General features: G+C 37.7%; 1 protein-coding gene across 1 annotated transcript in view; it reads left to right on the forward strand.

Moving 5' to 3' along the window:
• LOC147999636 (uncharacterized) overlaps nt 1–12,063 on the forward strand; it is a 43,364-nt gene extending 31,301 nt beyond the window's left edge. Inside the window, 1 exon segment of the mRNA XM_087593645.1 lies at nt 10,444–12,063. Within this exon segment, the coding sequence (XP_087449771.1) occupies nt 10,444–12,063 (1,620 nt within the window).
• The last annotated feature ends 362 nt before the right edge of the window (nt 12,064–12,425 follow it).

Raw genomic sequence — 12,425 nt, forward strand, 5'->3', positions numbered from 1 at the left:
TTTCTGTACAGTGCCAACTCAACACAGTAAACGGGGATACTTTTTTCGAAAGTTGACAGCACAGGTAAAGTTTCAAAAAATTCAAATTATATATCTGTATATATATATATATATTTATATTTATATAAAAAGACCAATAATAGCAGTGTGTTATGCATCAACAGCAGCAACAGCTTTTCCACGTTCTGCAGTCATCTGAACAAAACTGTAGAGACATTCAGCACACTCCATTAAAAAAAAAAGTAAAAAAACAAAACCCGAGAAAACAGCACAGTTCTGTTACTCTTGTGGTACCTGGCACCATTTTTTTTAAATTAGCTTCTCAATCATCATCTGGAAAGAAAACATTCTGAGCAACATCATTAAAAACAGCTCTGATAAAGCACGGTCACTACTACGTATCATAAAGTAGGTACAAGCTATTTTACATCCACAGAGGTATGATACAGTACTGTCCTACATCTATAATACTAGAGGATACAATTTAAAAGGCATTATTTGAGACTTGATTCTACTTTTCCAGCAGAGGACCCAAAGGATGGTGTGACACAGCTTTGTAAAGAAACATACTCTAGACAGGATTTCCTTTCACTAGTGGCACAGTTCTAAGGATTCATTCTCTCCATGAATGTCAGCTAAAACCGTTATTAAAAAAATGAAATATCCCTAGAACAAAACCGTATAACCACCGGATTCACATGAAGATGACCTAGTGGAGACAAGCTGGACCTCACCTTACCAACAAGCTATCAAATCTGTTATGTTTAAACAGTGAGACCTCCAAGGAAGGAGATGCCAAGTAGTGCTTCAAAGCTTCGGACCACAATCAAACACAGCATCCTTTTCAACAGAAGCAGAAGCTCATCTGAATATGCTCATGGATGCTGACATCAACATTTAATCATCTCCTCACTCATCCAGGAAGAGGGGGAGATCAGTTACTACTGTACTTTATTGTGTTCAACCAAATCACCATGTTACAAAAATAGCAAGCTGCCATAATAAAAAATAAGGCTCCTCTATCCAGCACCAGATAGCATCATTTTACTTTCAAGCCTAGAAATTGCACACTTGTATATAAACCAATCAAAGAGGAGGATTGAGAGTTCATCTTGGTGGATTTTTCCTTTGATGAATATGAAGTGTCCTTCCTTATCTTTTTTGATGACTTTTAGTTGAAAATTGATTTTATTTGATATTAGAATGGCTACTCCAGCTTGCTTCTTCTGACCGTTTGCTTGGAAAGTTGTTTTCCAGCCTTTCACTCTGAGGTAGTGTCTGTCTTTGTCTCTGAGGTGTGTTTCCTGTAGGCAGCAGAATGCAGGGTCCTCATTGCGTATCCAGTTTGTTAATCTATGTCTTTTTATTGGGGAGTTGAGGCCATTGATGTTGAGAGATATTAAGGAATAGTGATTATTGCTTCCTGTTATATTCATATTTGGATGTGAGGTTATGTTTGTGTGCTTTCATTCTCTTTTGTTTTGTTGCCAAGACGATTAGTTTCTTCCTTCTTCTAGGGTATAGCTTGCCTCCTTATGTTGGGCTTTACCCTTTATTATCCTTTGTAGTGCTGGATTTGTAGAAAGATATTGTGTAAATTTGTTTTTGTCATGGAATATCTTGGTTTCTCCATCTATGTTAATTGAGAGTTTTGCAGGATACAGTAACCTGGGCTGGCATTTGTGTTCCCTTAGGGTCTGTATGACATCTGTCCAGGATCTTCTGGCCTTCATAGTTTCTGGCGAAAAGTCTGGTGTGATTCTGATAGGTCTGCCTTTATATGTTACTTGACCTTTTTCCCTTACTGCTTTTAATATTCTTTCTTTATTTTGTGCGTTTGGTGTTTTGACTATTATGTGACGGGAGGTGTTTCTTTTCTGGTCCAATCTATTTGGAGGTCTGTAGGCTTCTTGTATGCCTATGGGTATCTCTTTTTTTAGGTTAGGGAAGTTTTCTTCTATGATTTTGTTGAAGATATTTACTGGTCCTTTGAGCTGGGAGTCTTCACTCTCTTCTATACCTATTATCCTTAGTTTTGATCTTCTCATTGAGTCCTGGATTTCCTGTATGTTTTGGACCAGTAGCTTTTTCCACTTTACATTATCTTTGACAGTTGAGTCAATGATTTCTATGGAATCTTCTGCTCCCGAGATTCTCTTTTCCATCTCTTGTATTCTGTTGGTGAAGCTTGTATCCACAGCTCCTTGTCTTTTCTTTTGATTTTCTATATCCAGGGTTGTTTCCTTGTGTTCTTTCTTGATTGCTTCTATTTCCATTTTTAATTCCTTCAACTGTTTGATTGTGTTTTCCTGGAATTCTTTCAGGGATTTTTGCGATTCCTCTCTGTAGGCTTCTACTTGTTCTCTAAGGGAGTTCTTTATGTCTTTCTTGAAGTCCTCCAGCATCATGATCAAATATGATTTTGAAACTAGATCTTGGTTTTCTGGTGTGTTTGGATATTCTGTGTTTGCTTTGGTGGGAGAATTGGGCTCCGAAAATGCCATGTAGTCTTGGTTTCTGTTGCTTGGGTTCCTGCGATTGCCTCTCGCCATCAGATTATCTCTAGTGTTACTTTGTTCTGCTATTTCTGACAGTGGCTAGACTTTCCTATAAGCCTGTGTATCAGGAGTGCTGTAGACCTGTTTTCCTGTTTTCTTTCAGCCAGTTATGGGGACAGAGTGTTCTGCTTTCGGGCGTGTAGTTTTTCCTCTCTACAGGTCTTCAGCTGTTCCTGTGGGCCTGCGTCTTGAGTTCACCAGGCAGGTTTCTTGCAGGGGAAAAGTTGGTCCTACCTGTGGTTCCAAGGCTCAAGTTTGCTCGTGGGGTACTGCCTAAGTCCTCTCCGCAGCGGCAGCAACTGGAAAGATCTGCGCCGCTATTTCCGGGAGCCTCTGTGCACCAGGGTTCCAGATGACGTTTGGTGTTTTCCTCTGGCGTCTGGATGTGCACAGAGTGCAGTCTCTTTTGGCTTCCCAGGCGTGTCTGCCTCTCTGAAGGTTTAGCTCTCCCTCCCACGGGATTTGGGTGCAGAGAACTGTTTATCCGGTCTGTTTCCTTCAGGTTCCGGCAGTGTCTCAGGCGCAGGGATCCTGTCGCTCCTGGGCCCTCCCCTACGGGAACCCAGAGGCCCTATACAGTTGCCTCTTGGGCCAGGGATGTGGGCAGGGGTGGGCAGTGTTGGTGGTCACCTCCGCCCCGCAGCCTCAGGAGTGCCCACCCAATCAGGCAGTGAGGTCTCTCTCCCACGGGGTTTGGGAGCAGAGAGCTGCTGCGGGCCGGGATCCGCAGGTCCTGCTTGATATTTTTAATACGGGTTATTTGTCTCTCTGTGGTCTACCTTCTTGATTTCTTTGTATATATTTCTTTGTATATATTTCTATCTTATGTGGGATTGGTAAAGACCTTTTTTCAATCTGTTGGTTACTGATTTGTCCTAAAGGGAGTGTCCTTTGCCTTACAGAAGCTTTGCAGTTTTATGAGGTCCCATTTGTTGATTTTTGATCTTAGAGCATAAGCCTTTGGTGTTCTGTTCAGGAAATCTTCCTCAGTACCCATACAATCCAGGCTTTTCTCCATTTTTTTCTATTAGTTTTAGCGTGTCTGGTTTCAAGTTGAAGTCCTTGATTGACTTACACTTAAGTTTTATGCACGGCCATTAAGAATGCATCGATTTGTATTCCCCTGCATGCTGACCTCCATTTGAACTAGGACCATTTGTTGAAAATGCTATCCTTTTTCCACTGGATAATTTTAGCTCCTTTGACAAAGATCAAGTGACCATAGGAGTGTGGGTTAAAATCTTGGTCTTCAATTCTATTCCAATGATCTATCTGCCTGTCTCTGTATGAATACCATACAGTTTTTAATCACCATTTCTCTGTAATATTGCTTGAGGTAAGGGATGGTGATTGTCTCAGAAGTTCTTTTATTGTTGAGGATAGTTTTTGCTCTCCTGGGTTTTTTTGTTATTTTAGATGAATTTACAAATTGCTCTTTCTAACTGAAGAATTGAATTGGGATTTTGATGGGGATTGCATTGAATCTGTAGGTTGCTTTTGGCAAAATGGCCATTTTTACTACATCTATCTGGCCAATCCACGAGTATGGGAAGTCTTTCTATCTGTTGGTATCTTCAATTTCTTTCTTCAGAGATTTCAAGTACTTGTCATACAGATCTTTAACTTGCTTGGTTAGAGTCACACTGAGGTATTTTATGTTATTTGTAACTATTGTGAAGGGAGTCATTCCCCAAATTTCTTTTTCAGGCTGTTTATCTTTTCAGGAAAGGAAGGCTACTGATTTGTTTTTAGGTAATTTTATACCCAGTCATTTTGCTGGAGTTGTTTATTAGGCTTAGTAGTTCTCTGGTGGAACTTTTGGGGTCACTTAAGTGCACTATCATGTCATCTGCAAACAGTGACATTTTGATTTTTTTCCCTTCCAACTTGTATCCCTTTAACCTCATTTTGCTGTCTGATTGCTCTGTCTAGGACTTCAGGTACTATATTCAATAGGTAGGGAGAGAGTGGGCAGCCCTGTCTAGTCCCTGATTTCAGTGGGATTGCTTCAAGTTTCTAGCCACTTCGTTTGATGTTAGCTACTGGTTTTTCATATATTGCTTTTAATATGTTTAGATATGGACCTTGAATTCTTGATCTTTCCAGGGCTTTTATCATGAAGGGGTGTTAAATTTTGTCAAATTCATTCTCGGCATCTAATGAAATGATCATGTGGTTCTTATCTTTGAATTTGTTTATATAGTGGATTACACTGATGAATTTTTGTATATTAAACATTCCTGCATCCCTGGGATGAATCCTACTTGATCATGATGCATGATCATTTTGATATGTTCTTGGATTCGGTTTGCAACAATTTTAATGAGTATTTTTCATCAATATTAATAAATGGTCTGAAGTTCTCTTTCTTTGTTGGGTCTTTGGTTTTGGAATAACAGTAATTCTAGCTTCATGAAGAAATTTGGTAGTGTTCTGTCTGTTTTTATTTTGTGGAATAGTTTGGACAGTATTCATATGTGGTCTTCTATGAAGGTCTGATAGAATTCTGCACTGAACCCGTCTGGACCTGGGCTCTTTTTGGTTGAGAGACCTTTAATGACTGCTTCTATTTCTGTAGGAGTTATGGGGTTGTTTAAATGGTTTATCTCTTCCTGATTTAACTTTGGTACCTGGTATCTGTCTAGGACATTGTCCATTTCCTCCAGATTTTTAAGTTTTGTTGAATATAGGCTATTGTAATAGAATCTGATGATTTTTTAAAAATTTCTTCAGATTCTGTTGTTATTTCTGATTTTGTTAATTTGGATACATTCTCTGTAACCTCTGGATAATCTGGCTAAGGATTTATCTAATCTTGTTTATTTTCTCAAAGAACCAGCTCTTGCTTTTGTTGATTCTTTGTATAGTCCTTTTTGTTTCTACTTGGTTGATTTCATCCCTCAGTTTGATTTTTTTCCTGCCTTCTACTCCTCTTCGGTTTATTTATTTCTTTTTGTTCTAGATCTTGTAGGTGTGCTGCCAAGCTGCCGATATATATTCTCTCCTGTTTCTTTTTGTAGGCACTCAGAGCGATGAATTTTCCTCTTAGTACTGCTTTCATTGTGTCCTATAAGTTTGGGAATGTTGTATCTTCATTTTCATTAAGTTCTTAGAAGTTTTTAATGTATTCATTTATTTCTTCCTTGACCAAGTTGTCATTCAGTAGAGCATTGTTAAACTTCCATGTTATGTGGGCTTTCTGTCATTACTGTTGTTATTAAAGACCAGTCTTAGTTCGTGGTGATCTGATAGGATGCACAGGTTATTTCTATCTTCATGAATATGTTGAGGCCTCTTTTTTGACCAAATATATCATCAATTTTAAAGAAGGTTCCTTGAGGTACTGAGAATAAGGTATATCCTTGTGATTTAGGATGGAATGTTCTATAAATATCTCTTAAAACCATTTGTTTCATAACTTCTGTTAGTTTCTCTATGTCTCTGGTTTTTTTTCTGTTTTTATGATTTGTCCATTGATGAGAGTGGGGTGTTGAAATCTCCTAGTATTATCGTCTGAGGGGCAATGTGTTCTTTCAGCTTTAGTAAGGTTTCTTTTATAAATGTAGGTACTCTTGCAATCAGAGCATAGATATTTAGGAATGAGAGTTCATCTTGGTGGATTTTTCCTTTAATGGATATGAAGTGTCCTTCCTTATCTTTTTTAATGACTTTTGGTTAAACGTCAATTTTATTTGATATTAGAATGGCAACTCCAGCTTGTTTCTTCGGGCCTTTTGCATGGAAAATTGTTTTTCAGCCATTTATTCTGAGTAGAGTGTCTGTCTTTCTCTCTGAGGTGTATTTCTTCATGCAGCAAAATGCCGGGTGTCCATGTCCTCATCAGCATCTGTTTTCACTTGTATTTTTGATCTTAGCCATTCTGACTGGTGTGAGGTGGAATCTCACAGTTGTTTTGATTTGCATTAAACTGATGACTAAGGATGTTGACCATTTCTTTAGTTACTTCTCAGCCATTCTATATTCCACAGGTAAGAATTCATTGTTTAGCTCTGTACTCCAGTTTTCTTTCCTTCTTTTTTTTTTTTTTTTTTGTTCTTTTTTTCGGGCTGGGGACCTAACCCAGGGCCTTGCGCTTTCTGTACTCCAGTTTTCTATAGAGTTATTTGTCTCTCTAGAATCTAAGTTCTTGCATTCTTTGTATATATTGGATATAATCTCTCTAACAGATGGAGGATTGGGAAAGATCTTTTCCCAATCTGTTCCTTGCCATTTTCATCTAATGATAGTGCTTGTTGCCTTATGAAAGCTTTGCAGTTTTCTCAGGTTCCATTTGTCACTTCTTTTTTTTTTCAGCTGTGTTTTTTCTTCATTTTTTCTAGGATATATTTTATTTACATTTCAAATGTCGTTCCTTTCCTGGTTGCCAGGACATAATCCCCCTGCCTCATCCCTCTCCCCTTCTTCTATAAGAGTGTTCCCCTTCCCATCCACCTACTCTTACTGACTCCTTGTCATTTCCATAAATTGGGGATATAACCTTGCTAAGACCAAGGGATTATTCTTCCATTGTTGCCAAACAAGGCCTTTCTCTGCTCCATATTTAGTGGGAGCCATGTGTCATTCCATGTATATAGTCCTTAGGTAGTAATTTACTCCCTGGTTGGCATTCCTGTTCTTGTGGTGTGGCAGTCCCCTTCAGCTCTTTCAATCCCTTCTCTAATTCCTCCTACATGTGTCCTGTTCACAGTTCAGTGGTTTGCTGCTACCCTTCTTGTCTGTATTTGACATGATCTAGCTGTGTCTCTCAGGAGACATTCATATTTAGTTCCTGTCAGCATACCTTTCTTAGCTTCATCAATTTTGCCTAGTCTTAGTGACTGTACATATATGGGGCATATGTGGGGCACACTTTGAATGGCTATTCCTTCACTCGTTGTTCCAAACTTTGCCCCCACTTCCCCTTTACGAATATTTTTGTTCCCCCTTTTAAGAAGGAGTGAAGCATCTGCACTTTGGACATCCTTCTTGATGAGCTTAATGTGGTCTGGGTATTGTACCTTGGGTGATTAGAGCTTTTGGGCTAATACCCACTTATAAGTGAGAGCATACCTTGTGTGTTTTTCTGGAATTTGGTTACTTAACTGAGGATGATATTTTCTAGTTCATTCCATTTGCCTATGAATTTCATGAAGTCATTGTTTTTGATAGCTGATTAGTACTCCACTGTGTAGATATATGACATTTTCTGTGTCTATTCCTCTGTTGAAGGGCATCTGTTTTATTTCCAGCTTCTGGCTCTTATAAATAAGGCTACTATGAACATAGTGGAGCATGTGTCTTATTGTATGTTGGAGCATCTTATGGGTTTATGTCCAGCAGAGGTATAGCTGGGTCTTCAGGTATTGCAATATGAAATTTTCTGAGGAACCTCCAGACTGATTTCCAGAGTGGTTGTACCAGTTTGCAATCCCACCAACAATGGAGGAGTGTTCCTCTTTCTCCACATCCTCACCAACATCTGTTGTCATCTGAGTTTTTAATCTTAGCCATTTTCACTGGTGTGAGTTGGAATTTCACATTTTTGGTTTGTTTGTTTTTGTTTGTTTTTATTTGTTTGTTTGTTTGCATTTCTTTAGGTATTTCTCCGCCGTTGGATATTCCTTAGCTGAGAATTCTTTTGTTATATCTTTACCCATTTCTTAATACTGTTGTTTGCCTCTGTAGAGTCTATTTTTTGATATTAGCACTCCCTCTGATGTAGGTTTTCTTTTCCCAATTTGTTGGTTGTTCTTTTGTACTAATGACAATGTCATTTGCCTTTCAGAAGCTTTGCAGCTTTATGAGGTCTCATTTGTCAATTATTGATCTTAGAGCATAAGTCATTTGTGTTTCTTTCATGAAATTTTCCAAAGTGTCCACGTGATCGAGACTCTTCCCTACTTTTTCTTCAATTAGTTTGAGTGTATCTGGTTTGATTTGGAGGTACTTGTCTACTTGGACATAAGGTCTGTACAGGGTGATATGAGTGGGTCAAACTGTGTTTTTCTTCATGCTCACCTCCAGCTGAACCAGAACCATTTTTTGAAAATGCTATCCTTTTTCCATTGGATTGTTTTACCTCCTTTGTCCAAGATCAAATGACCACAGATGTATGGATTCATTTCTGGCTCTTAATTCTATTCCACTGATCTACTTGCCTGTCTTTGTACCAATACCATATAATTTTTTAACACTATTGCTCTATAATACTGCTTGAGGTCAGAGATGGTGATTCCCCCAGAAGTTCTTTTATTGTTGAGTATATTTTTCGCTATTCTGGGTTTTTGTTATTCCAACGTAATTTGCAAATAGCTCTTTCTAACTCTATGAGGAAATCAGGTGATATTTTGATAGGGATTGCATTGAATCTGTAGATTGCTTTTTGCAAAATTGCCATTTTTATGGAATTTTTGTGTTTCCTCCTTAAGGGCTTCTATTTTTGTACTTGTGTTGTATTTCTTTAAGGGAATTATTTATGTCCTTATTAAAGTCCTCCATCATCACCATAAATTTGGTTTTAAATCAAAATCTTGCTTTACCAGCATGTTTGTATATCCAGTATTTGCTTTTTTGGGAGAACTGGGCTCTGATGATGCCAAGTATTCTTGGTTTCTAATGCTTATGTTCCCATGCTTGCCTCTCACCAACAGGTTGTCTTTGGCGTTGGCTTGTCTTGCTGACTGTAAAAGTGGCTTGTCCTTCCATTAGGCCTCTGTGACAGAACTCCTGTTGACCTGTTTTCTTTCATCTGGATCTCATAGGGTCCTGCCCCTGACTCTTGTTATATCCCTGTGCCTAGGCGATGTCCCCTAGGGTCAGGAATGAGGGCAGAATGCTTTTGTCGACTATGGATTCTCAGGAGTGTCTGTACTTCTGAGGGTCCAGCTCTCTCCTCCACAGGATTTCTACCCCTGTTTTTGAATTAAGGAAATACTTAAAGAAAATGAGGAGCAGGACAACCCTATAGGAAGTGTGTAAGTCTCAACTAACCTAGACCCATGAGATCTGTCCGATACTGAGCCACCAACCGGCCAACATTCACCAGTGGATATGAGGCTCCCAACACTTTATAGTAGAGTACTGCAGGGTCTGACTTCAGCCATAGAAGATATATCTAATCCTCAAGAAACTTGAGGCCTCAAGGAATGGGGTGATCTGGTAGAGTGGTTTTTGTGTGGGTTGGGATATCTTCTTGGTGTTGGGAGTGTCTCAACTGGTATTTGATGTGCAACAGTTATAGGGTGAAACTTGATGTGGTACATTTTGTTCTGTAAAAAAATAAAGAATAAATAAAAAGACATATAAAGAAAAATACCTTGTTGATGTATTTGCCATTGAGTTATTATTGATGAAGTTCACTTATATAAAATATATCATAGATTTCATGAAATATCTCCTAATGTACATTATATCTATGATATTTGTTTCTTTGGACAAAATTTGTGCAGTTTGGTGTTGCATATTTCTGTCATGATTATATATATATATATATATATACATTTATATATATTTATGATTTTCAACCAATTGCAATGTGTCATATAATGACATATTCTCGTTAGTTTCAGGTCTGTGTTGTGATTCTACAAAGAAGCTATTCTCAAAGGCATTTACACAGGATTATTTTCTCAAGAAAATAATACAAAGATTTGCATGTAATGACGTTTCAGATCTACATAGAGAGAAATTCTGGGAATGTAGATATGACAATGAAGAACATGAAATAGATGAGTATGGAAATGATTTCTTTGCAAAAGTCATCTGTTTCATTCCTGAAGAAGCTCAGGAATCTCCAGATTCTCCTCCTGAGAGAATTCAGTCCTCAACTCTTAAGGGTCACTACAGAATTTCTACTCAAGAGACAACTTTCAAGTGTAATGAATGTGGAAAAATCTTTACACAGTTCCTAAGACTTAAAGCTCATCACAGAATCCATGCCAGAGACAAACCTTACAAATATAACGAATGGGAGGAATCCTTAACAGGTCTCTCAAATCTTCATATTCATCACAGATTTCATACTGGAGACAAACCTTACAAATGTAATAAGTTTGGGAAATCTTTTACATGGTCCTCGAGTCTTAAAATTCACCACAGAATCCATACAGGAGAAAAACCTTACAAATGTAATGAATGTGGGAAATCTTTTACACGGTCTTCAGGTCTTAAAATTCACCACAGAATACATACTGGAGACAAACCTTACAAATGTAATGAATGTGGGAAATCTTTTACAGAGTCTTCAAGTCTTAAAATTCACCACAGAATCCATACAGGAGAAAAACCTTACAAATGTAATGAATGTGGCCAATCTTTTATCAAATACTCAAAACTCAGATTTCACCACAGAACCCATACTGGATACAAACCTTACAAATGTAATGAATGTGGGAAATCTTTTACACAGTCTTCAAGTCTTAAAATTCACCACAGAATCCATACAGGAGAAAAACCTTACAAATGTAATGAATGTGGCAAATCTTTTACACAGACTTCAAATCTTAAAACTCACCACAGAATCCATACAGGAGAAAAACCTTACAAATGTAATGAATGTGGCAAACCTTTTATCAAATACTCAAAACTCAGATCTCACCACAGAACCCATACTGGAGACAAACCTTACAAATGTAATGAATGTGGGAAATCTTTTACACAGTCTTCAAGTCTTAAAACTCACCACAGAATCCATACAGGAGAAAAACCTTACAAATGTAATGAATGTGGCAAATCTTTTACACAGTCTTCAAATCTTAAAACTCACCACAGAATCCATGCTGGAGAAAAACCTTACAAATGTAATGAATGTGGCAAATCTTTTACAAAGTCTTCAGGTCTTAAAGTTCACCATAGAATCCATACTGGAAACAAATCTTACAAATGTAATGGATGTGGAAAATCTTTTACAAACTCCTTAAGTCTTCAAAATCACCACAGAATCCATACAGGAGAAAAACCTTACAAATGTAATGAATGTGGGAAATCTTTTACACGGTCTTCAGGTCTTAAAATTCACCACAGAATACATACTGGAGACAAACCTTACAAATGTAATGAATGTGGCAAATCTTTTACAGAGTCTTCAAGCCTTAAAATTCACCACAGAATCCATACAGGAGAAAAACCTTACAAATGTAATGAATGTGGCAAATCTTTTATCAAGTACTCAAAACTCAGAACTCACCACAGAACCCATACTGGAGACAAACCATACAAATGTAATGAATGTGGGAAATCCTTTACACAGTCTTCAAATCTTAAAACTCACCACAAAATCCATGGGGGAGACAAGCCTTATAAATGTAATGAATGTGGGAAATCTTTTACACAGTCTTCAGCTCTTAAAGTTCACCATATAATCCATACTGGAAACAAATCTTACAAATGTAATGGACGTGGAAAATCTTTTACAAACTCCTTAAGTCTTCAAATTCACCACAGAATCCATACAGGAGAAAAACCTTGCAAGTGTAATGAATGTGGGGAATCTTTTACAGACTACTGAAGTCATAAATGTCACAACAGGTTACATACTGGAGAAAAACCATTTAAATGAAATCACTGTAGAATATCATTTACCCAGTCCTCAAATCTTTAAGTTCAGTATAGAATCTAGAGAAGAGATAATCTTCACTAATGAAAAAATTTAGCAAGCCTTTTCCAGGTTCTCAATTCTTCAAATTCATCAAAGAATCCATCCTGGAAAGCAACCTTATAAGTATAATTAATGTGAGAAATACTTTTCCTGTTCCTCACCTCTTCAAGGTCCCCACAGAATCTGTTAAGTAGAAAAAACATTACTAATGTAATGGATGTAAATAATTGTTCAAAGGAATCATATCTTCAAATACAGCACACCATGCATAC

Source organism: Rattus norvegicus, chromosome 18 (genome assembly GCF_021556685.1).
Source record: "Rattus norvegicus strain SHRSP/BbbUtx chromosome 18, alternate assembly SHRSP_T2T, whole genome shotgun sequence".
In the NCBI taxonomy this organism is placed as follows: domain Eukaryota; kingdom Metazoa; phylum Chordata; class Mammalia; order Rodentia; family Muridae; genus Rattus; species Rattus norvegicus.